The sequence below is a fragment of the Artemia franciscana genome, chromosome 2, assembly GCF_032884065.1.
Source record: "Artemia franciscana chromosome 2, ASM3288406v1, whole genome shotgun sequence".
In the NCBI taxonomy this organism is placed as follows: domain Eukaryota; kingdom Metazoa; phylum Arthropoda; class Branchiopoda; order Anostraca; family Artemiidae; genus Artemia; species Artemia franciscana.
Window position 1 is genome coordinate 15,136,324 of NC_088864.1, and position 24,716 is coordinate 15,161,039.

The following is a 24,716-nucleotide window of genomic DNA, read 5'->3' on the forward strand; positions in this document are numbered from 1 at the left end:
TACGTTCAAACAGCGCACACCTCGTATTTTTTGTATTTTTGAAAAAATTTGGCTATCACACCTTGCATAAAGGAAATTTGATGAGCAAACACCTTGTATGAGCTGTCTATACAATCTAAAACTGCTTATGGTAGCTAAAATTTATATTTACGTAGAAGGTATTTTTTCCGAGTTACGTGGAGTTTTTTGGTGTTTTATGTAGAAAACCGGACCCGCAAATCAGTTTTTTTTTGTCTCCTGAACAATCTGATTTTTTTTCATCATACGAGGTGTGCCCGCAGCAGCCGCAATACAGTCCACTCCACTCTTTAAAATTGTCAAGTGTCTTAGACACTAGACCTGTAACGTATGGCCTACGTAATTTAAAGGATGTAGATATTCTTGGCAGTTTCTATGAGTATGAATTACAAAGTTAAAAACAATGGAATGTATCAGATTGAAAAGATAATAAAGAATTGAACTCGCAAAGGTAAGAAACAGTTGATTGTTCGTTGGCTAGGATGCAACTCTGATTTTGATGCTTGGAATGCCGCTGAAGATATTCGCAATTCCTAATTATTTCTATGTGACATTCATGTCAAATGTCTCTTGCCCACTCTATGACGATTTGAATAAAACAAGTGATTTTTGGACGAAAACTTTCCCACTCCCCGACATTTGATAGAAAGTATGAAGTTGATCTTGCTGATTGTATCCTCAAAAATACATATGATATCCTGAGAAAATATCATACATATAATATAAAAGCTAGACGAAGCGATTGGGCAGTGTATGTCTATGCAGAGGAACGGATAAAATCACTTAATTCTGATATTACCCGCATGTCACAATAAAATACAAAGAATATGGTAGCATGAGTACTTTGTGTCATGCAATCAATAGAAAATTCTCTGCTTCTAAGAATGCTCCACTAAAAAGTCATTCCACTTTGAATTTTTAGTGGTACATGGTAGGGTTTACATTAGCTCTTACATCGAGAAAGAAATGGGTCATCTCAACGATATTTTGGGAGATGTTCTTGGTTTTTAAAATAATATAATCAATGTTAAAACTGCTGCAACCATCTGTGGGATGGAAGGTTTTATTATTGCAAATCATCCACTCGGCTTCCCATCGGACAATTATATACTTATTTATTAATCCATTGTTGAGACATGGCGAGTCGGTAATACCAATATTCCCCTCCTACGGGCTCTTGAACGAAAAGCCGTTCATGAATACATTAAAAACTACAATATAAAGCACCTTCAATATATTCCTGCAAACAGTGCATATTTGCAACTCTGTCAGATATCTTTAACGAGTAAATTGAGCGATCTTTTAGCAATAACAAAATGTCTGTTTGTGATTACATGTCATTTTCGACCCATTCAGTGAGATAGTTATTTGTCCTGATACTGATTGCTATATTGCTATTTTTAGACCACGACCATTGAGCCATGCAATGGACTATTAAAATGGTCGTTCGTCAATTTCGGGTTATGGTCTTGGTAATTGGTTTGCTAAGTTGTTTCGCTCTGCATTACCTCTGGCTAAAAAATATATTGCTCCGTTTGTATTGGCTAAATTGTACAACTGAGGCTCAGGGAAGGATTTTAGAGAAAGTTTTTCACAAAGCCTAAGGGCTAGTGCGCGATCTCTCGGTGAGCAATTGAAATCACGACAAAGCGGAAAAAGTTTAAAAAGGGCGAGAAACACCTCATCACTCTTGTGTTTCTACTCAGGTCAGAAGTGAAAAACATCACATTTGTCAGAGAAGAAAAAGAGACCAAGAGTATTAATTGTTAGATCGAAAAGAGATTTCTCTTCCTAGAAAAGGTATATTTACCACACAAAGAGTCTTATCCCTTGGTCACCTCATTACTGAATCTCTTAAATGCTGAAAATTTTGATTTGAGAGTAAAACATGGTTACTGTGAACATTTTTATCCGCAACAATCGATCTCTGAAAATTTACATTTTTAAACTTATTCCAGTGCAGACTATTTCATAGATTTGAATTCCACATTTATAGATTTGATTGCCATTGTCAAAAAATCTAGCAATGAAAAACATAGTGCTGCCGAGGGGTTATCCTATGAAAATTGTGTGCTCCACAATTTGTTTTTGCCAAATAAGTGTCTACATAAATGGAACGTTGGTGAGAACAAAGCAACAATATTTCAAACTATGCAAATTAAATACAATACATGTTGATGACTCCGGAGTCCTAAAAAAATGAAGGGGCTTAGCAATTGGATATGAATATAAAACGGACACTGACACTACCAATATACTTAGTGATTTACGTCTGTGATACTTAGTGATTGCCAATATAGCAAGTGATTTACACTTGGTTGGGAAAATAAATCATGAAATATATGGTATACCCCAATGGACGCCTCCCAATGTTAAGATTGATATAAAGTTACAACTTGCCCCGTCTAGTTTTATTTTGCGAAAAGTACTTGCCACTCCACCTGATGCAACATTCTCTCTCAATTCAGCAATGCTTCATGAAAGAAAACAATAGGTTATGAGTTCTGTTGCTTTGGCAATTGAAAAATTAACACCTAGCGGAAATAATACAATGCTGCTTGTTCCGCACAAAATCATGAAACAACGACATATTGCTACGGTTTCACGTATCTACATCGACTCTTCATTTATTAGTGGTGAAATCTCTTCAAACTTTGCTTTGTTTTTTCTAAAAAGTGCTAGCGCATTTCACCCACACACAAATTTGATAGGTTTGGACTTTTCTCTTTTGTATGTAAGGTAAATTGAATCCCGCTCTAAAATTTATCCTTTGATAAACCCTGACGAAAGTAAAACAGTTCAAAATAGGGATGATACCTTTTTATTGCCAATGAATATATATAAAATTATTTAACTGGATATTTCGAACACATATAAAGTGTTCATCATCAGCAGTAAAACTAAAAGACATGAATAAAAATAAACAACATTTATACCTAATAAGCTAATTACATATAGTTTATTGCTCTTATTTTTTTCAATGCATCACCCGAGGCAAATCTCTTTGACCTTTTTGGTTCCGGTTCATTAGTATTATCTGACATATTACGTGGACAGAGGTCATAGCTCTTAGGTGAGGTGATATTTACTTTATTTGACCTCATTAAATTGTCATAAATTGAGTTCAATCCAAATTCACCTGTATCTCTGTCTATGGAATTATTCTTGAATAGAATTCTTAAATTTCGATTGTTTCCCTAAAAGTTTGCTTTAAACCTTGGTCCCTAAAAATCAAAGAAACATTTTCAAACAAAATACAGTGGTTCGGAAAATTAAAGATATGCTCCGAGAGGGCCGGCGTGAAATCTTCAGGTTTGGTATTTTGCTTTAAAGACGATGAAATATAATTATAATGTTGTAGCAATCTTGTTTTTAAATTCTGGTTAGTACGTCCCACATAAGAGCTTCCACAAGTACATGGGATTTTATAAGCCCCACTTTATTGCTCTACGGAAGTCCGATCCTTTCCAGAATTTAAAAAACTAGCCAAAGTATTACTACCTCTTAAAGCTACCTTTAAGCCATTATTTTGTAAAAATTCTTGTTAAAAAAAGAGATTTTGTAAAAAAAAGAGTTGACGAAGGTATTACGGCTTTATTTCACTTTACTGCTGATGATGAACACAGTATATATGTTCGAAATATCCAGTTAAATAATTTTATATCTATTCACTGTCAATAAAAAGGTATCATCCCTATTTTGAACTGTTTTACTTTCGTCATGGAAAGGCAGTGTGGTCTTCGAAGTTATCTACCTCGAGTATATGGGGATAACACCCATAAGAGACACGCAAATATTATAAATCAACAAGATTTTCTTCATCAATGTAAGAAGAAAAGGATTTTGCCAACTTCAATAAAATTCAATCTACATTTAGGCACTTTTAAAGGAAAAAAGTTCAAACGAGGTTTACAATTCAAGACTTTAAATCATCTGATTAAAGATAAAAGGACAAGAAGAGCTTTATTAGTGAAAGATTAACTTTTCCAGGAAAATATTATATAAAAAAAGGTGAGTGCAAGTGATTTTTGTCTTATTCAAAAGACAGCAAAAAATCATTTCAATCATGACTTTCATCTTTCCAGAGAGAGATTGCTTAAAAAGTTTTCAAAATTATCTGATTATAAAGACGTAATACGTTCGTCAACTTTTGGACCAGGTTTAATTAATTTTTCATCAGGGACTTTAACGTTACAAGAAAAGTCCGTATTAGAAAAAGATCCAAAATTTTGTTTTAAAACCAATAAAGTCCCAGTAGAAGAAATTATCTCTTCAATAGAAACATCTTTAAATAGAAACCCCATCCTAATCAAAGATGTTAGCCTAGTAAGAGCTTCTACAGTTAAAACCCTGTCAGAGTTTGCTTTAAGACCAGAAATCCCTAGCAGTTCTATCAAAGACATAAAGATTCTTAATAATTTAAGAAGGGATGAATCTATTATTATTACAAAAGCAGACAAGGGTAACACTTTAGTGGTAATGGACACCAATGACTACGATTCAAAATTAAACGTTTTACTGAAAGATGAAAAAACTTACAAAAACTTTCTTTTGACCCGACGGACTCATACACAAAGAAGTTTAAAAACGAGTTAGAGAGTTTGAAGGAACAAGGGAAGATTACACCTCAACTTTTCTACAAATTCCTACCAAGAAGTTCTTTGTGCCCTAAATTATATGGACTTCCAAAGATACATAAGCCAAATCTGCCAGTACAACCAATTGTTGAGAGTAACAAGTCACCAGCAAGTGCTCTTAGTAAGTGGCTAGTGTCATTGTGTAAACCACTCATGTCTATACAAATTTCTTACATTAAGAATTCGTCAGAGCTTGTAAAAAAACTAAAAGAAGTTGAGATTTCTTCAAATTCTATACTTTCAAGTTTCGACATAGTGTCAATGTATGCGAGTATTCATGTAAAAGCTGCAGAAATTCTTCTTGAGAGAAAGATACTAAGAAATTTGGACTTAATTGGTGGTGAAACAGTTTTGGAAGTCGGTGTAATTATGAATTTAGTTAGGTTGTGCAACATGTTCTCTTATTTTTTTCAGTTCAGAGGTTTTTTCAAACAAGTAAATGGTTTACCCATGGGAGTCCCTTTAAGTCCTTTATTAGCAAATTGTTTTGTAGAAAATATTGAAGCAATAGCGTTAGATTCATACTTTTTAAAACATAAATTTTGGGGGAGATATATGGATGACATAATTTCAGTATGGAATTATGGGGTGGAGGAATTAAAAAGTTTTTTAGAACATCTTAATTTTTGGAGAGGGGATTTAAAATTTACAATAGAATTAGAAGAGGATAATAAACTTCCTTTTCTGGATGTCTTTCTTTTAAAAAATGAAAATAGTCTGGATTTTAAGATTTACAGAAAACCTACTAACAATAATAGATTTTTGTCGTTTTTCTCCGGTCATGCTCGCCAAGTAAAAATTGGTTTAATCATATCCTTAACTGACCGCATTTTTAGAATTTGTTCTCCAAAATTCATTGAGGAGGAATTATTGTTGTTAAAAGAGATTTTAATAAATAACCATTATCTGGGTTGGTTAATTGACCATACTTTTTCGAAAAGAAGGAAAATATTTCTAGAATGTTCTGAAGATATTCTGGAAACAACAGAAAAGAAAGATATTTTTTGTTCTCTACCATATGTTCCAGGTTTGAGTGAAAAACTTAAAAGAATTTTACAAAATAATGGCTTAAAGGTAGCTTTAAGAGGCAGTAATACTTTGGCTAGTTTTTTTAAATTCTGGAAAGGATCGGACTTCCGTAGAACAACAAAGTGGGGTTTATAAAATCCCATGTACTTGTAGAAGCTCTTATGTGGGACGTACTAACCAGAATTTAAAAACAAGATTACTGCAACATTATAATTATATTTCATCGTTTTTAAAGCAAAATACCGAACCTGAAGATTTCATGTCGGCCCTCTCAGAGCATATCTTTAATTTTCCGAACCACTTTATTTTGTTTGAAAATGTTTCTTTGATTTCTAGGGACCAAGGTTTAAAGCAAACTTTCAGGGAAACAATAGAAATTAAAGAATTCTATTCAAGAATAATTCCATAAACAGAGATACAGGTGAATTTGGATTGAGCTCAATTTATGATAATTTACTGAGGTCAAATAAAGTAAATATCACCTCACCTAAGAGCTATGACCTCTGTCCACGTAATATGTCAGATAATTCTAATGAACCGGAACCGAAAAGGTCAAAGAGATTTGCCTCGGCTGTTCCATTGAAAAAATAAGAACAATAAACTATACGTAATTAGTTTATTAGGTATAAATGTTGTTTATTTTTATACATGTCTTTTAGTTTTACTGCTGATGATGAACACTGTAAATGTGTTCAAATTATCCAGTTAAATAATTTTTTATCTATTCACTGTCAATAAATAGGTATCATCCCTATTTTGAACTGTTTTACTTTCCTCATGGAAAGGCAGTGTGGTCTTCGAAGTTATTTGACAAACCCTATGGAACCCTTCATGAATTGACAATGCAATCCCTAAATTGCGATTTTTAACTGTTTGAAAATGGTATTATCAATACAATGTTTGCAAAACCTCATGGTATCATCGTATCGGATTTGTCTTTTACTTAAGATATGAGTATTTTCCGAACGGTTACCGTACGTTTAGTGTTTATCTTTGTCGAGGGATTGACGGAGAGTGTAGTAGTATAATCGCTAAATCAATTTGAAACCTATTGGGAAATTACCCGCAATGGCAGTATTCTATTAGACTTGGCACCATGAACACACATCAAATAATCAATGTATTCTATTTGGATCGGTACATGTCCAAATACAAAACCTATTGCATACCCTTGGATTACTTGTACATATTCGTAAGGCTAGCGATAGCATTATCATTATTAATAGTAGTCCGTCAACTGTAAGGACGGGTCATTGGCTATGCATCTATCAAACAAAAATGAATATTAAATTCTTTGATCCTCTTGGCCTACCTTCTACACGCCTAACTTCAAAAATTCTCTTGAGCATAAGTAGAAAATCTATTGCTCAAAATCGGATTTGAGTACAAGATTTATCAACCCAAAACTGTAATTTTCATATACTATATTTTATTTTTGATGTCATGGTTATATTATACTGAATTTCTCAGCATTTATGTTGACAATCCTCGATTGGACGACTTTATAGTTGAAAATACTCTTTCTTACCTCCATAATGTAGATTTCAGTGCCCTTAGAGTAAAGTGCTTTAAATATGCTTGTGAATTTGTTTATTAATACGAAATGTATGTACAATAAAAGTATTCATTCAATAGTACAGGCAAACTTCGGCAACGATAAGTGGCGGTAGCTCGTCAGGATTCAACTGGTACTCCTCTTGGCATGCAAAACAGGGGTCAGACTTTCTACAATACCATGTAAATTCATTTTATTATATCTCTTTGTAAAGTCAATAATACTATTCTGATTCATATCACAAAATTATCGTGTTTACATTTCTGTTTTGAAGCAATGTCTAACACGACATAGTCATATGAAGAATTACTTTCTGTAACAGCAAAATAAAATCAGTAGGTTTACAGTCATAGTAGCCATTGTCTTTACAGCGATGTTGTAAATACCAGAATCTCTTATTATTCTAACAATTGAAGTGAAAACCAGGTTCTTCCATCCAAAACAATTTAAAAGCACGACGATGCCAATCTCCTAAAAACAAACTAAAACCCCGTTTAGGAGTTTTTCTGTTCATTTACGGGTAATTATTTTCCCAGTGGTCACGTTTATCATACTGACAATTGGAACATAAGAAACCTCTTGTGTGACAGTCAAAACATGTTCAAGATAGGGATTAAAGTCCTTAATTTGCACTGCATATTGTCTATGCAATATACATGGATTGTGCAATCAACACTTTTTGTTATAGTCATCTACGATAATACAATTCTCACAGGATGACCAGCTGCCCATGTAAACAAACATAGTGAACACATGTAGACCATTTTTCAGTGTTGACTTTCTAAACTTACAAAAAGAAGCTAACCTGTGATCGATAAAATGAGTGTTCCTTTTACTTCTATGGGAAAGAATCAAATAACGTCACAAAACTTGTTTGAGTAGGATTTTTCGACTTATTTGTTGTTGGATAGGGTCTAGATAATGTAAAAAAGCAAATCTAAAATATTATCTCGTTTTTCTTAATGTATTAGTAAATTGAGTAAATGCTTCTGGCCCGCGATATGAAATCGTCATACAATAGTCCAAAGACAGGGAATCATTTTTATTTTATCGTTCAGTATTCTTTGAGAGAATATTTTCCTCTGAACTGATAACTCTTGAAAATCAACATTTAGGATAAAACATTTTTCTAAAGTCACAAGATTGCGTACGGTTTTTGTTTCTCAAATCCAACCAAATTTAATCCTGCACTCTCGCTGCCGAGCATAGACTAACAAGCCAAAGAATGAATTGTTTGTACTAACTCGTCACCAGTATAATATCAAACAAGAAAAAAATATTGACAACTGAAGTCTTTTCCAATACTGAAGTAAGTGGACCGTACGATATATATAAACAAATGTCGTAGACCTTTAAAACCTGTTTCCACTGGATTATAAAGGTCCCCCGAACCGAAATAAGTCGAGCAAGATTATGTAATCTACATAAGTAAATATTACACTAAGATCAATTTTTACAACCGGGGTCCTGAGGGTTTTTCCTAGACCCTTAAGTTTTTTTTATTAAATATTACGTAACAGCCAATGAATTCTAGAAGGTAACAATAGCATAGGTAATGCGCAACAAGCCCCGACATCTTGAATAAAATTTGCCAAATAAGCTTAAAAAAGTGCTGGCACTGGGGATCGCAGGGATGGAGCCCCGGCGGAAGTGCCTGTGGCGACACTACTAACGTATCAATTTTTATCTATAGCTAATTATTTTGTTTCTAGGACGAAAAAAGTTATTATGCATGAAGTTTGTTACCATCATGATGACTCAGCAGCAGGATCAAAATGGAATTTCCTGGGGAAGCTGAAAGAAAACCAGGAAATCATTTCGCTCAATGCGAAGATACAAGCAAGATCTCGTGAGCTTGTAGAAGAAGTAGAACACCAGGCGAAGATATGGCGAGTTTACGAGAGTCTTTGGAAATCAGAAAAGCTGGCTACTGTTAGGATTTTTCGAAAGACGAATCCTACCATAGAGTCTTGGGATGAAAAGTTTCAATTCTATTTGGACTTAATTGAAGATCTAAGAGTTATTTCTCATGATAAATATTGTGGACCCATTCAGTAAGTATTTTTTGGGTGTAAAAACAAAAAAAATTATTTATATTGTTATATGTCTGTTATATTTATTCTGGTATTAATGAGATTCGATATCTTAAAATTTTTACGAGTCCCAGCCTTGGTTGACCATCGTAATGTTTTACTAGCCCTTATAATTCAAATAAACATTTAATCTGGTAAGGTCTATGGTGTTCTATTGGTCAACCGTCCAAAAAATAGTTTAATAGCAAATATTCGCCCCTTGAAACTGAAATGGGCAATGCATTTGCAGGCACAAATGCAGAGACACCTTCATCCCGAAATAAACCAGAACCTGTATGATTCTTATTATAATTCCTTATGTTTTTCAAACAATATGCCTTTGAGATTGTACACTCTGCTAATCTCCTTCTATTTGGCAAGAACTTTTGATAATTGAGTTGATTTGTCTGTTTTATTTTTGGTATTTCTGGTGGCTTTTTCTTCACTGTACTGATGCATATTTTACACTTCTGATATTTCTGTCAGTTCCTGTTTTATGAATCCCTTCTTCTAGAATTAACCAAGAGGACATGGTTCAAAATTCTATTGACCACTGCAAGGAATGGATTAAAGTACTAGGAAATTCGATTCAACAAGTTGTCATAGAAAAAAGTACGAAGTATATGGAAAATAGAAAGGTAAGTGGCTGTTATAGCCTCTCTTGTGTCCCGGACAAAATCTTGATAAACACTCCCCCCCCCCCCCCCGTCTTCCAAAATTATTTAATTTTCTAGCCTATTATTATTTTTAAAATTCAATAATTCGTTAATTATTTTCGTCTATTAACTACACCCTCTGCCTAATTTATTTAATAAAAATAAAAGTCTGCCTCTCCCCTAAAACTGCCTCTGAGAACGGTTAGAAGTATATTTTAGTATTATTTAGTAAAATGTGTTCAATAAATCGAATAAAAGATTATTTTGCTCTCCAATATTAACTTTAAGTAGCAGAAATATCAAAATAAAAGTATTTTCGGGCCTCCTGAATCCACCAATACGGATTCATATCATTAGATCAGAATTTTTTAAGATTTTTTTTGGCTAATAAAAAAATTACTATAATAAATAAATGGATAGTATCTTATTTCACCAGAGATGCCAAGTTGAAGTCTAAAAACAAATAAGAAATCTAACTAATTGAAACTGTAACCACTTTTCCTGTGTTGGAATACAAATTACAAAAGCCTAACGAATCCCAAAATCAACTAGACCTTTTAAAAGATAGTTACACTTTATTAACCTGTATGACCTCTTATGTTCTTAAATTATTGTTGGCTGATTTCTAACCATGTCATTTTTGTTTAAATTTGGTGTCAGCTTCTATTAAAAATAATATAATTTCATAAGGAGCTAAGTGGCATAATCAAATTTATATAGCACTTTAATTGCATCCTCACTAGTACAACCAACTAGCATGGAGTACTATGCTTCAAGGCAATCAAAATAAATAATGATCGTTTAGATCATTATTTATGATCTAAACCAAAGTGCATATACTTATATCCTCCCAAAGGAGGACATAAGAATGTCCTCCATTGGGAAGGATTTGTCCGCTTATTTTAAATCCCGACCGTATCCGGTAATATTGGGGGAGTTGGAGGGGGAAGCAGAAAATCTTGAAAAACACTTAGAGTGGAGGGATCGGGATAAAACTGGATGGGAAAAATAAGCACAAGTCCTGGATACGTGTTTGAAACAGCCGGACTGAATCCGCTCTCTTTGGGGGAGTTGAGGGGGGGGGGCGTTAATTCAGAAAATGAGAAAAATTGAATTTATTTTAACTTAAGAACGGGTGCCCAGATCTAATTGAAATTTGATATTTAGAAGAAACTCATGTCTCAGAGCTCTTATTTTAAATTCCGACCAGATATAGTGATATTGGAGGGGGAATTAGAGGTGGGAACCGGAAATCTTGGAAAACACTTAGAGTGGAGAGATTGGGATGAAACTTGGTGGGTAGAATAGGCAAATGTTGTAGATACGTGATTGGTGTATTCGGATTGGATCCGCTCTCTTGGTGGAGTTAGGGGGGTCCAGTGCTTTTGCGAGTTCAGTGCTTCAGGATGTGCAAGGACGATGAAAATTAGTAGGCGTGTCAGGGACCTGCACAAATTGACTTGATAAAGTCGTTTTCCCCGATTCAACCATCTGGGGGGTGGGGGGCTAAAGGGAGAGGAAAAATAGAAAAAATGAGGTATTTTTAACCTACGAGTAGGTGATCGGATCTTAATGAATTTTGATATTTAGAAGAACCTCGTGTCTCAGAGCTCTTATTTTAGATCCCGACCCGCACTAAGCCTCTGATTTTCCTTTTAAATCAATCTATTAATTCTTAGAATTTTGCTGAAGCTCATGCCGTATGATTTCATGGCTCTTGTTTTATTTCATCTCAAATGATTTCATTAACCAAAGAACGTACAGTTTCGAATTTGAAGTGGTTTATAGGAAAATTCAGATGCTTTTTCACCAGTGTTTTTTTTTCTTTGTTTCATTTTACATTCGAGCTCCTTAGAGCAAACAGATACGAGTTTCAAACAAATCTAATATTATACTTATTTTATATAATGATAATAATAATAATAATTTATATCTTACCCACTTACAAAAAGGGAAAAGTGGAGTACAAGGAGAAAAACAAGGAACTACAAGTAACACAAAGAACACAAAAAAACACAAAAACAAATAACACAAAAACACAAATACAATAAATAGAAATAACAATTTAGCAGAAGAGGCGGATAAGATGATTGTTAGGACCAGGACGGATTGGCACTTCATCAGTTAATTTTGAACTTAGTTCTTCCACCGAGAGAACAATATCCGTTGCCTGATATTTACTAATTAACCTTCGGTTCCGAAATGATTGTGGTAAATAAATTAAGAACCTACAATACCGATAGTAATCCGTCTTGACCCTCTTTACGTCACCTTTATTCAAAAGAATATAAAAACCAGTAAAAATAACACAGAATGGTCGCAGAAACTTGAGTACAGCTTTGTAAGTGCTTGTCACCGGATATGTCCACGATTTCCAACAATTTTAGAATACCCCAGTTTAAGCTTAAATTGAATATCCCAAATCGTCTAAAAACGAAAAGACCTTAGAGAATTGCAATCAGAAATCCCAAGCCATGTAAAAGAAGTGACTTGTGGTACGGAAAAAGAACTGCAATCCAAAGGATGAGACGAACTAGCCCAATTAAATATAAAAAATTTCCATTTATCTACATTTAGCAATAATCCAATTCTTGCAAATGCATCAGCGACAGATCGGACAGAACGCACTAAGCCGGCCTCAGTTCGGCTAATAAGAAGCAAGTCGTTAGCATAAGCTAAGTATGATACGTCTGAGAATCCTATAGAACAAGAACTACGTATACCAGGAAAAAATTTTCAATATAAGCATTAAAGATATGAGGAGAGAGAACTCCTCCCTGTCTCACTCCACACTTGACTGGTATATGTGCGAAAAAATCAACATTTCCTGACTTTAATCTTAAATAAGAATTTGAATACTAAAACTTCAAAACCAGAATCACAGACACATTCACACCAAGCTGACTAAGAGCATACTATGCCTGAGCATGTCAAACACTATCGAATACTCTAGATATATCAAGGGTGCAAAAATAAAGACTATAACTATTCCGAGTGTCTTCCTTAATAAGCTGCGCTAAAACACGATGAGCATGTTGACAGCTCAGACCTGACCTGAAGCCGAACTGGCTAGCCTTATAGTTAACAAATTCATCGATATGTGGAAGTACAACATACTCAAATGATTTACTTAGAGTACAGGCGATGGTAATCGGTCTTTACGAATTAAAAAAATTTAGACGTTTTCCTTTCTTTAGTATAGAAGTAACACTTCCACATAAAAATGAATCAGGAACAATAGACCTTGAAAGGCACATCTAAAATAATAACTGAAGTTGTGACAGAAGTTCAGCTGACCACAGGTCAAGATGAGCCGCACAAATATCATCAAGGTCACAAGACTTTGACTTTAACCGTCAAAGAAATTTCACAATATTAGATTTACAAACAGGTATAACATGCCTTTGGCTCACTCTATTAGGAATAACCTTCGCCACTAAAGCAGTAAAACAGCTATGAGCATCATAATGAATAGCAGAAAAGATGCGCGTATAATGTTTAATCCATGACAATCTTGGAATAATATCACTAGAAGAAGATTCTTCGAGTTTCAACACATTCAGTACATTTTGGCACTGTTTACCATTAGTCGGACATTCAGCGCCCGAAAACCGAACTGCACGAAGATGACGCTTATAAGCCAATTTTTTCTCGGCTTGATGCTAAAAAATTGCCCACTAGAAGGTCTAACGCAAGCAATCCACATCTTCAACCAAAACTTGAATTGGTTCTTCACTTTCTCAAGTTCCGGATCACAGTTCCAAAAGGTCTTACGGGTGTTAAGTCGCACGCGAATCAACGGAAGAACTATTGCTTCAGCTATTTTAATTGAAGAAACAATATTTCTATAGTAAGAGTTTAACTTAACGCGAGCATCACTGACAAAATAACCAGCGCCAAGAAGATGATAAGGCACCGAAATAGTGAATAGCAGAAAAGCGAGAGTCGAAAAATAGAGTGACCAATTTGTATTATCCCAATCACGTTTGCAAATCCATTTCTGAGACTTCGGAGGAGCACTGAAACTGATTGTAGAGCTAAAAGTTAGATCTAAATTAAGAGGGAGATGCTCATAGTCTCTTTCCTCATCGTCGACATGGACATCAGAGGAATGAAGAAGGGGCGAACACACACAATGGTCCAAATCAAAAACTGTTCCACTATTATGATTATATGAGAAGCTGCAATCTTTATTTATCATCCTATGCCCAGCTGGTAGAGCATTTAGAAGGGTCTCAGATCGACTGGATGATATGTGAATATTGCAATTTAGATCACCAGCAAGAAGCCATGAATACCCAAGAGATTCAATTGTACTAATTAGACCTTGTAGCTTATAACAAGACTTGGCCAAACAAACCAATTCCCAATAGGAAACGACTTGCTGAGCCAAACCCAGCAAAACTTGATACATACTCGGTTCAACCTAATGACATTAAAGACTTCCGTCGGGCAAAGGACTATGAAATTTGCTCCTTCATCTGCGCAAATTCAACAAAACTTATTTGTTGGTCCATTATGACGAAATTGACTGTTCTATCAGCGCGAAGTTGACAGAAACCAATTTGACACCTAGAAAACATCTTGCCAAAAACACCTTGCAAAACTTGATATTTTTCAACGTGTCTGTTAGCCGGGACAAATCTAGCGGCTCTAGTCAGAAAAAACATATAGGGAACAGTGTTGCCAGATGATGCGCATTTGCGCCATTTGGGCACTTTTTAGAGGTTTTTGCGCATTGATTTTTTCAAATTGGCGCATTGTACCGATTTAGTGTATGTCAACATAGTTTGGCACAAAATGGGCAACTTCTGCTTTCACAACAACAATGAAAAAAAAACTCTAAAATATGTAAATTTTAGTCTTTATGGACAACTTCCTCTGCCAGATTCAGGAACATGTCAATGAAGACAGATGGAATTTTCCAAACTCGATAGGAATTTTTTCTATTGTGTTCCAGATTTCACGGTGCAGATGAAGACCAAAATTTTAAATTATCGAAGCTTGTATTATCGTTAGTTTGAAAAACCGGATATAAAAAAGTGGGCAAATTTTGATAGAAAACACAGAACAGAGCGGGAAAAGCTGAAGAAACTAAAAGACCTATTAATAAGCTGAAACCTATTGATAGTGACGCTAATTGAGCATACTGTCAAGTATGTAAATTCACTTTAAGGTTTCACTTGTCTGACCTTAAGTGTAATGCAGAAGGAACGAAGCATAAAAAAGGGATGTGAAGAATATTGCCACCAGATAGAAAACCTACATTAGAGGATAATATAATGTTGTAGTCCTAAAGAGTTATCAGATATCTATATATACTTTCTTAATAAATTTTGGATGAATGTAATTGGCTTAGAACAGGCTTGGGATTGTTACTCTCATATTTGATTCTTTACAAGGAGTTATTTATATTCGCTATTTGTATTATTATTTTTGTTTACTATTTAAATGCACTTTATGATTTCTTTGAGGAAATAGAGATGCAAGTAAGCCCATGCGTAGGGTTAGGCACTGATGGTTCGCATTCAAAATACTTTATATCCATGACTCCGTTAAAAAGCTGGAAACCTAGATATTGTGCTATTTAAATTTATTTGCCATTATCTTCGTTATCTTCATTGCACATCAAAAGCTGGATTAGAGCTACCGTCATCAATTGACCTGCACTGGTTCTGGGGCCATTACTTTTTCTAAAGCTGTAATAATTTCAACGATTTAAAGAATATGAGAATTACAGCTTCGAATGTTAGCAACGTATTGAATTTTTATTGACATTTTACGCATTGACAAATTATCGTATTGACATTTTGATTGACAAATTCAAACACGTTGAACTGGTATTGTTAATAGTCTCATAAGTTCATATCCCATGAGGTAGTAAACATGGAATTAAGTGATTTGTAATTTATAGATTCAGGAAGGAAGGCTAGAGTGTACAGGCAGGGAGTACGACTCATAATGAATAAGGTAGCTGCTAAGTCTTGCTTAGGTCGGGATGGTATTAACAATAAAATCCTAGTTGCTCATTTTATGATTAAAAAGTTCAGGGTATCAGTCATAGTGGTATATCCACATTTAGGAGCAACTAATAGAGTTAGCAGTGACTCAGATGAATTTTATTTACAGCTAAAGGAGCAATAGACAGGGTCCCAGGCAGAAATATGGTATTTTTATAAGGGGGTTTTAAAGCCAAGGTCTTTAAAAATAGGGACAGATGGTATTCTAGTCAAGGCACATTTGATGAAGGAAAATAAAACAATAATGGTTAAAGACTGCTGCAACCAAACCAGTATTACCTCATAAAATGACCCACAAGTTAACAAGGTATTCTCTTGATGATAAAACAGCTAACCTTATTGATTTTTTTATTGTAAACCGAAGACTATAGATACAAAATATTATAGTATAGATACAAAATACTAGTGTATATAGGAGCGCTGTTATTCATGTTTAGAGTTAAGATTATCATCTAGTAGCATCTAGGGTTAATCTAAAACTGTAATATAGGATGGGTATCTATCTTCCGGGGAGCTATGAAGTTGGTAGTCTCCAGGAGGAGAATTTGAAAGAAACTAGTAGTATTCGGTGCAATACTCGACACCAAGATCCTCATGATGACGTCACGCTAAGGGTGCATTTTATTACCAAATATGAATAACCCCTTACCGCTCAAGTTGTTCACTCACTGACACTTGATAGAACGGCTTTTTACGTTAGTTTCTTTCAGCTTAGCGTGAGACAAGGCAAAGAGAAGTGACAGAATAGAAAAAGAATATATAATTTGGGCTATATATTTGCATATTTGGGGGGGGGGTAAAGTATTTAGATAGTTTGAAGTTAGAAAACAATTCTTACTACATAATATGCAAAATAATTGTACCCAACACATTAGGCATGCAGACCCACCATAATTTACCCTGACCCCCCTTTCTAATGTGCAAATATATAGCCCAAATTTGATTCTAAAGTATTATTTTTTTATTATAACTGGGTATATTTCATTGGGATTGAGCGTCAGAGAAACATATTAGAAGAATTTAAGGTAGGGGGTATATCATGCAAGTACCTTTCAACTAAATATAGAGTGAGCTCTATTGCAAGGGGGACTAGGAGCTCATGACTGTTCCTTTCTTGATTCCTTGGATCGTTTCTATTGTATTATTGGTGTGGGGAAAGGGGAGTAATTGTGCTTCTCCTACTGCAATAATCTTTTTTTATATAGCATAAAATCTTGCATTCTCAGATCATCCCGCACACAGATAAAAAAGACAAAATGGGCCATCAATGATCTCGCCAAAAACTTTTATTAATGGGGGAGGGTTGGCAAATCCTACCAGAAACTTTGTTTTCACCAGTTTTAAATGGTAGTATTTCTCCTTTCCTATTTATATACAATGTTTCAATGCATTTAAACAATTTGTAAATAAAGTTTGTATTTTATTTTTTTTTTCAATTAGCAATTCTGTTACTTATACTATTTAGTAAAATTAACTCTATTCGAATTTATTTTTTCCAAAATATGTTTCAAAAACATAGAAATCAAAATGAAATCTATTTCCAAGTTGTTTTTGTTTTTCCTATTTCTGAGCATGTCCAAACTCAATTTTTGGCTTTGGGCTAAAATTTAATAACAGTCACATAAAAAATGCGTTGGAACAGTAGACATTTTCTATTTTATCGATGAGTAAGACATAATGACAGTTACATTATTTATCAGTTTTTTTCTGCTAATATACTTTGTTTGCCATTATGACAAATTGCTTTACTATATAACGCCAAAACATAACACTTAGTTTTTTTTCGTTTTTAATTCTTCTGTCTTATTGCGTTTAATCCTTTGGTAAAGTAAAGCAAATCGAATCAAAATCTAACAAGCACAACATGACATTATTTATGATAAAATTAAATTATTGTTGGTTATGATAAGCTGTTTTAGTCATAATAAAAAAATAGATTTAACTAAGACAGATTTTGCTTTCTAGGAGAGCCATGACAATAGCAATAAACTTCAAGATGCTGAACTCAATGTAGCAGAAATACTAAACATGTTAAACATGATGAATTGCTATAACATAGAAGTAAGTTTTATGTTTCGTTGAATAGAGAATTGATTTTTGTACGAAATCATTCACAATGAGATTTTGATAAAGCTGAGATTTAACTAGTGCCAATATCAGGAGTCAAATGAAACCAAACCCTTTCTAAGGTCGTATCTAGGATTTTTGTTCGGAGGGGGGGTCACAAAATTTCTTTTTCAATGCATCCAAAAAAAATTTGTATACATTTTTGTTAAGTCTTTACCTACCAGACTAAATTTTCGCAGGAGGTATAAGGTATAACCCCCTCACCCCCCTTGATACAGCCATGCCATTCACAATAAAGAATATCTAGCATATAGAGCCAGGTCGAGCCAAAACTGAAGTTCAATTGGTTTGAACCTGGTTAAGGCTGAATCAATAACATTTTCTGATTCGTTAATTCCTGAACCTTACACGCATTGACAAGATCTGCAAATAAGACATTAACAATAAATAAAAAAGTGAAATGAATCTAATTGGTTTCGAGAGGGATTTTTCGATTCTGAAGAGAACTACATCACAAAGCTCTCTTTCAGAAAGAAACAAAATTTGTATTTAAGTTTTAATGCATTACCTTCAGCAAGAGTTCTATTGAAATGAAGCTAATTTTGAATAATCTATTATACGTATATTACCATCACTCATTATCATCATATGGTCCTGGTAGCCGTTTTCTTATAAATCAATTTTCAAAACTTTTTCCACAAAACAAGTTTTTCAAAGAAAAGTAAAGAACTCCACTAAACCAAGAATGAGCAAAAATAGAGTCAAATAATCTTCCAAGCGTAAAACTACTACAAATTGCTATGCATAAGTAATTGAAGTTTAAAACGAACGGAAACTACGATAAACAGCCCAGTCAAACTAAAACTGATAAAAAATTAACATAAGTAGGGCTGATAACCCGTATGCCTTGCCAAGACCAGAAAATAATTTTTACTTTACTGAAAACAAGATACTTTTTAATGTTTTCACATTTTTTACTTTCAAAAATGCTAAAATAATAAAAACTTTAGGGAGTAAATATCAGTATATGTCTGTTAAACTGACAATCCATGGTCATTTTGTTTTCAGTAAAGCGCAGATTATTTTCCTGTCACGGGGATTATCAGCCGTATTCATTCCGTAAATACTGTCATACCGTAAATTTTTTCTCGTTTTGAGTTTATTTTAAATTATTTTCATTATGAGTTTCATTTGACCTCACCTTTTAGAAAAAGTTAATTAAAAGTGTGTACAAAAAATAAGTTTTTCAAATAAAAGCATTTTTTTCAAATAAAGGTAAGTGTTTTAATTCAGCTCTGCAAAAACTTAGGAGCAGGAGAAAAAAAACTCTTTAATGATTCAAACTTAAATGGCCAAAAAATACGATGGAATGAAACCTAAAATAGACGGAAATTAAAATAAATGATCATGGCAAACATAGAAATAATAGGTGCCAATATAAACGAGAAAATAAATCTTAAAACAAGTAGTCATTAAATTGGATTTTCGCGTCAAACTTTCAACCAAAAAAATAACTATAAACAGGAGTTTTAATCCTTGTTACAATTATTACAAAACAGGAGTACTGAAAATAAATTATGTTACAAATGTTCTCTTTTATATTTAAAACATGAACGTGAACGTTCACTGAAAAAAACGTGAATTTCCGAGTGTCCACCAATTAATCTCATTATATATCAAATATTCGGTTCAATTCACTAGTTCTTTCCCAGAACCGTTCCAAATACATATTAAATAGAAAAAAACAAGTTTTTTCAACTAAAAGTAAGGGAGAAAAAATAAAAATTAAACCGAACAGAAATTATCACGTATATGAAGGAGTTTGCCCCTTCCTCGACACCTTGCTCCTTACGCTAAAGTTTTTTAATGCTTCTGAAAAAGCCCCTTATTGTTATTAAAACGATTATTGTTATTAAACGATCCTTGTGTCTCATTGTTATTATTTCATTGTTATATTGTCATTATATATATTGTCATTGTTATTAAAACGATTATTGTTATTAAACGATCCTTGTGTCTCATTGTTATTATTTCATTGTTATATTGTCATTATATATATTGTCACTGTTATTAAAACGATTATTGTTATTAAACGATCCTTGTGTCTCAGGGGTCGTTCTTAAAGGATTGGGACAACTTCAAACTTTAGTGTAAAGATTGAGGTGATGAGGAGAGAGAAAACGCCTTTATACATGTAATAATTTCTGTTCGGTTTTAGTTTTAAAGTTGCTCCTTACTTTCATTTGAAAATACTGAATTTTTATTTAATTTCTGATTGTTTTTAAGTGATGCCAGGAAATCTGGCCCGATCTCCATGGAGAAACCCCCTCCTAAAAAAAGTATCCTTTAAACAATTCAATCCAGGTAAAAAAAAAATACCCTAGAAAATTACCTTAACATCTACACGCGTAAAATTGAGACAGAAAAGAGAAAGCAAGACATTTTAAAAGAATTTTGTACAGAAATTCTGGCAAATTCCTCCATAATAGAATTTCTCCTGATAAGCTCACCCCCTGGAAACTTCCTTACCCATGGGAAATTCTCAGTGAGAAAATCATCAGCCGAAAATTTAACCCCCCCACCACCACCCGAAAAAGTATGAAAACTTCCAAATAACAAATCAGTTTAAATTTTACTTGTATTAAGATTTATTGATTCATTTATTTATATTTCCTATGATTGTTCATTTGATTTCTGTTTTTTGGGGGGTTTTATCTATTCCTTAAAAATAATTTCTGGTTGTCTTCATTTTGAATTTCCATTCAATTTCCGTTTTCAGCTCCCCTTGAATATTCAATTTAATTTTTACTTATGTGAAGGTTTATTTATTCATTTATTTTGGTATGTTATTCTTATGTTTTCTGTGATTGTTTTTATTGATTTCTATTTGTTTGGAGTTTCATTTGTTTCTTAAAATTAATTTCAGGTCGTCTTCATTTTGAATTATTATCAGAATTTATTCCTGATGGTCTTAGTTTGATATGGCTCTTTAGTTTTCTTAAAAAAATTACTTTCGGATTTTTTTTTTTTTTTATTGATCTAAGAAAACTCGAAGGCTTTTTTCTGTGCATGATAAAGACAATAATAGTAGAGTTTGGGCTTGGTCCATAAGCATAATACTAAAAAAGCATCTTGGAACTTCCAAAGACACTGGAAAGAATTAGTAAAGGGACGGACTTGGGAAATAATAAAGAAAAAATAGGAATGACACGAGAAAAAAAGAACCAGGGAATATTTATTAGAAACAGGGATATGGACATCGTTATACTTGAGCGTAAGTTAAAATCTGTCTGAAAGGAAAAGAAGAACATTTTTGTGGCTTTTCATCCAAAGACCAGTTCAATTCAGTTTTAGAAGCTAGGTTTTATCGGAAAATTGGAGGAGAGAAAGAGCGAGCGAGAAAGAAAGAGCAAAAGATATATTAATCAGAAAACGCAAAATAAATACTTATAGTCTGAAAAAAACTGAACTAGTACAAAAAGAGCCTTCACTCCAAAAAATTTATAGTAAGTTTTTGTCTTTACTTGTTACAGGTTAAGCCAGAAGTGATACAATTGGTTCAGGAATTCCTTCCGGGTATTGCCTCAACAAAGCCTCTGAATATGCCGACTGATTGATGAATCAGCAAAAAACAGCAAGAATGATAGCCTTGCGCTCGCAAATGCACCTTGAAAATGAAAAATGTTCCTTTCTAACTTTCATTACTGTATTCTGCTTGTTAATTTTTTCCAGACATATCATATCAACCTTTTTTTCATTATCCGTTACTGAAAAATCATTGTCAGTTATTTGGTGTTATTAAGGTTTTGGGTGGTTACTTGCAGATGACTTTATTGAGGACACTTGCTCTGTAGCAATAACAAATAGATAACCTTAGTAATATTTTCAACCTTAGTAGGCAAATATAAAGTTGAAACAATGTTTCGAGGTACCGCTAGCTTTGGGTTTAAAGTTTAGCACCGCACTAAGTGGACAAATTGACTCTATATCAGACTCATCTCTCTATCTTTTTTCTCTTTTTCTTCTCCGCGTTAATATGACACTATCTTTATGCCTAAAATGCCTATATAAATAATTATCTTATGTTTCGAGGTGCCACTAACTGGTTCATTATCTTTGGGTTTAAAGTTTGGCACCGCACTAAGTGGACAACTAGACTCTATATAAGCCTCATCTCTCTATCTATTTTCCCTTTTTCTTCTTCGCGTTAGTAGGAAATCATCATTATTTAAAGTTGAAACGATGTTTCGAGGTACCGCTAACAGGTACTCTAACTTTGGGCCAGACGCGCCATTTGTGCCAAATCTTGGGGTGGGCATGGGGCATTTGACAGAACTTGAGACTTTTATTATGAATCTAACCTACTTTCAAAGTTTACAATAATTAATAGCAAATAGCGTAATTACCCCAAGGGTCGTCAGGTAATTACGCTCTTTGGCTAATAGGTGTGCAGTTAGTTCAAATCATTTGAACAGAATGGGTTATGTTGGACATAATGGATAATTCTGGCCGGAAAAGGGCCCTTTCTGGTGGATGCTTGGGCCCCCTGGAAAATCTGTGGTGGGTATTTGCCCACCCCTGACCCCCCAAATGGCGCCTCTGCTTTGGGCTTAAAGTTTAGTACCGCACTAAGTCGACAAATTGACTTAACGATTTCACATGTTTATCCATTTAAAAAAGTTTGTAACATTGACGTCACTTGTCCTCAATAATCTTTTTTTTCGGGGTTAGAAAGTGCAAGCCCACGGACAAGTACTCCTGTGCGTTCGAGGACGTAATCCGAGTAACCTCTGACGTCATGTGCGTCTCATAAAACGCTTGGATTAGTCAGATAAGTAATCGGACAAGTAAAAGAACACGGGGCTTTAGACAGGGCTTCCACTTCTCATGTTTTCCCATGAGATCTCATGTTTTTCGGAAGATTTCTCATGCGAAAAAAATTTGTCTCATGTTTTCAAGTTTTTCTCATGCCTTTAGAGGTTTTCTCATGTTTTTAGAGATATTCAGGTTTTTTCTCTCATATTTACCGTCATTCAACATAATCTCCCAATTTCTATTGATTTGAGCTCTGTCCAACTTGACGTTTATGATCTTTTGCAATTTTCTGGCAAACTGCAAAATATGTTTTCATTGCCCGTAGTGAATTTCATTTCCGTGACCATTAATTGATGAGTTTGCCGGCAGCTTGTCCCGTGACTCACCATTGTTGTGTTCAAAAAAGGGTTGATTTGATTTGATTCTCAGTTTATAACTTCATCTGATCTGGTCAGATCAGGTTCACTGGATAATTTGTGTACAATAAGGACGTTCTTTACCTTACGTGAAAGGATGGAACTGGACAGTTATACATCCCTGCACGTGTGCAACCCAAGAAGTAGACCACTGACCTCTCCTAGGGGCTAGGCGGCTTTTATACTTCCATTATCTGTTTCTTTGCCAAAATAACATTTTTTAACTTGAAACTAGTTCTGAAGCTGTTGCCAGTTCAAAAATTCTATAGTACAAATTCGAATACACTATTCTTACAGATCTTATAGATATTCGGTATTTGCCAGACTAATAGCCCAGTCTATATCAAAATGACGATTTCGAGTGCCGGTAAAATCAGCTTAAGATGTGGGTCAAAGCCAGCCATACCAAATTTGTCTTCAAAGGGACAAATCTGTTTTCAAAGTGCCGATATGTTTAAATTTTATGTCACAGGTTCAAAGTGTATTAAAAGTGTATTATTTTACTTTTCTAAGTGTGTTATTTTGTTCTGTTTTGGGGAGACGGGCAATCGCGAAAAACGGCTGGAATGGAAGGGTCGATGCATCAAGAACCCGATCAAACTGACTTGTAAATAAAGCTTTACTCGGTCCGATAGTCGTGGGGGGAGTGGACGAAGGGAGAATCTGGAATATGGAGGTATGCATAAATTTTGAACGGTGAATGGGGTACAGCCTCATCATTTCCAGAATTTTCCAAAATTCCGGAAACCTGAAAGTTCAAAAGCCCCCTTTTCTGGATTATTTTGATGCACTTTCGGATCGGTTCATATTCCAGATGACAGGAAGAAGACGTCAAAGAATAATCTGGAAGCTCAGATTCCGGAAGTTCCGGGAGGTGAAGACCGGACTTAAGGCTCTAAAACATATTTTCGATTCTACTTTGTTCTGTCTGTCTATTATCGACATTTTTACCGCCAATACAAGTTGTATTGATGGTATTATACAACTGGTATGTAAGACAAAAAATCTGTTTCAAACCTCCTGATTTTTTCCCTGACTTAAAAAACCCTCGCGATGATCTCCCGAAGTTTTTGGAGTCGTCACTGATTTTCAGAAAAAAAGGTGGAAGCACTGCTTTGAAATCCCAGCTGACTAAAAGGTTACCGCATAAGCGGGATTAAGCTGGGAAATGGTGCGGCAACACTGGCAAGCAGGGTACGCTGTTCAAAATTCAAGATTTTTATTTCAACTTCTGTACAACACGCACAATATAAAAAGGGTCAAGTCGAAGAAACAAGGTCGATTGACAAAAACTGTGCAGCTACATCGACTACATTTGAAATCTGAAATCGTGCAAATTCTGACGGTAAAAAATAATTCAGATAATATAATTATAAGTAAATTCCTACAAATGAGATAAGATGTTACAAAAAAATAAGGATAATCCTTGTA

At 34.2% G+C, this 24,716-nt stretch overlaps 1 protein-coding gene across 2 annotated transcripts in view; it reads left to right on the top strand.

The window, feature by feature from the left end:
* LOC136037710 (dynein axonemal heavy chain 10-like) overlaps nucleotides 1–23,788 on the top strand; it is a 205,826-nt gene extending 182,038 nt beyond the window's left edge. For both annotated transcript variants that reach the window (XM_065720475.1, XM_065720486.1), the window contains 4 exons: nucleotides 8,952–9,293; nucleotides 9,826–9,949; nucleotides 17,953–18,048; nucleotides 21,588–23,788. In XM_065720475.1, coding sequence (XP_065576547.1) covers nucleotides 8,952–9,293; nucleotides 9,826–9,949; nucleotides 17,953–18,048; nucleotides 21,588–21,671 — 646 coding nt within the window. In that variant the 3' untranslated portion in view covers nucleotides 21,672–23,788. The remainder of the gene's footprint in view (nucleotides 1–8,951; nucleotides 9,294–9,825; nucleotides 9,950–17,952; nucleotides 18,049–21,587) is intronic.
* The last annotated feature ends 928 nt before the right edge of the window (nucleotides 23,789–24,716 follow it).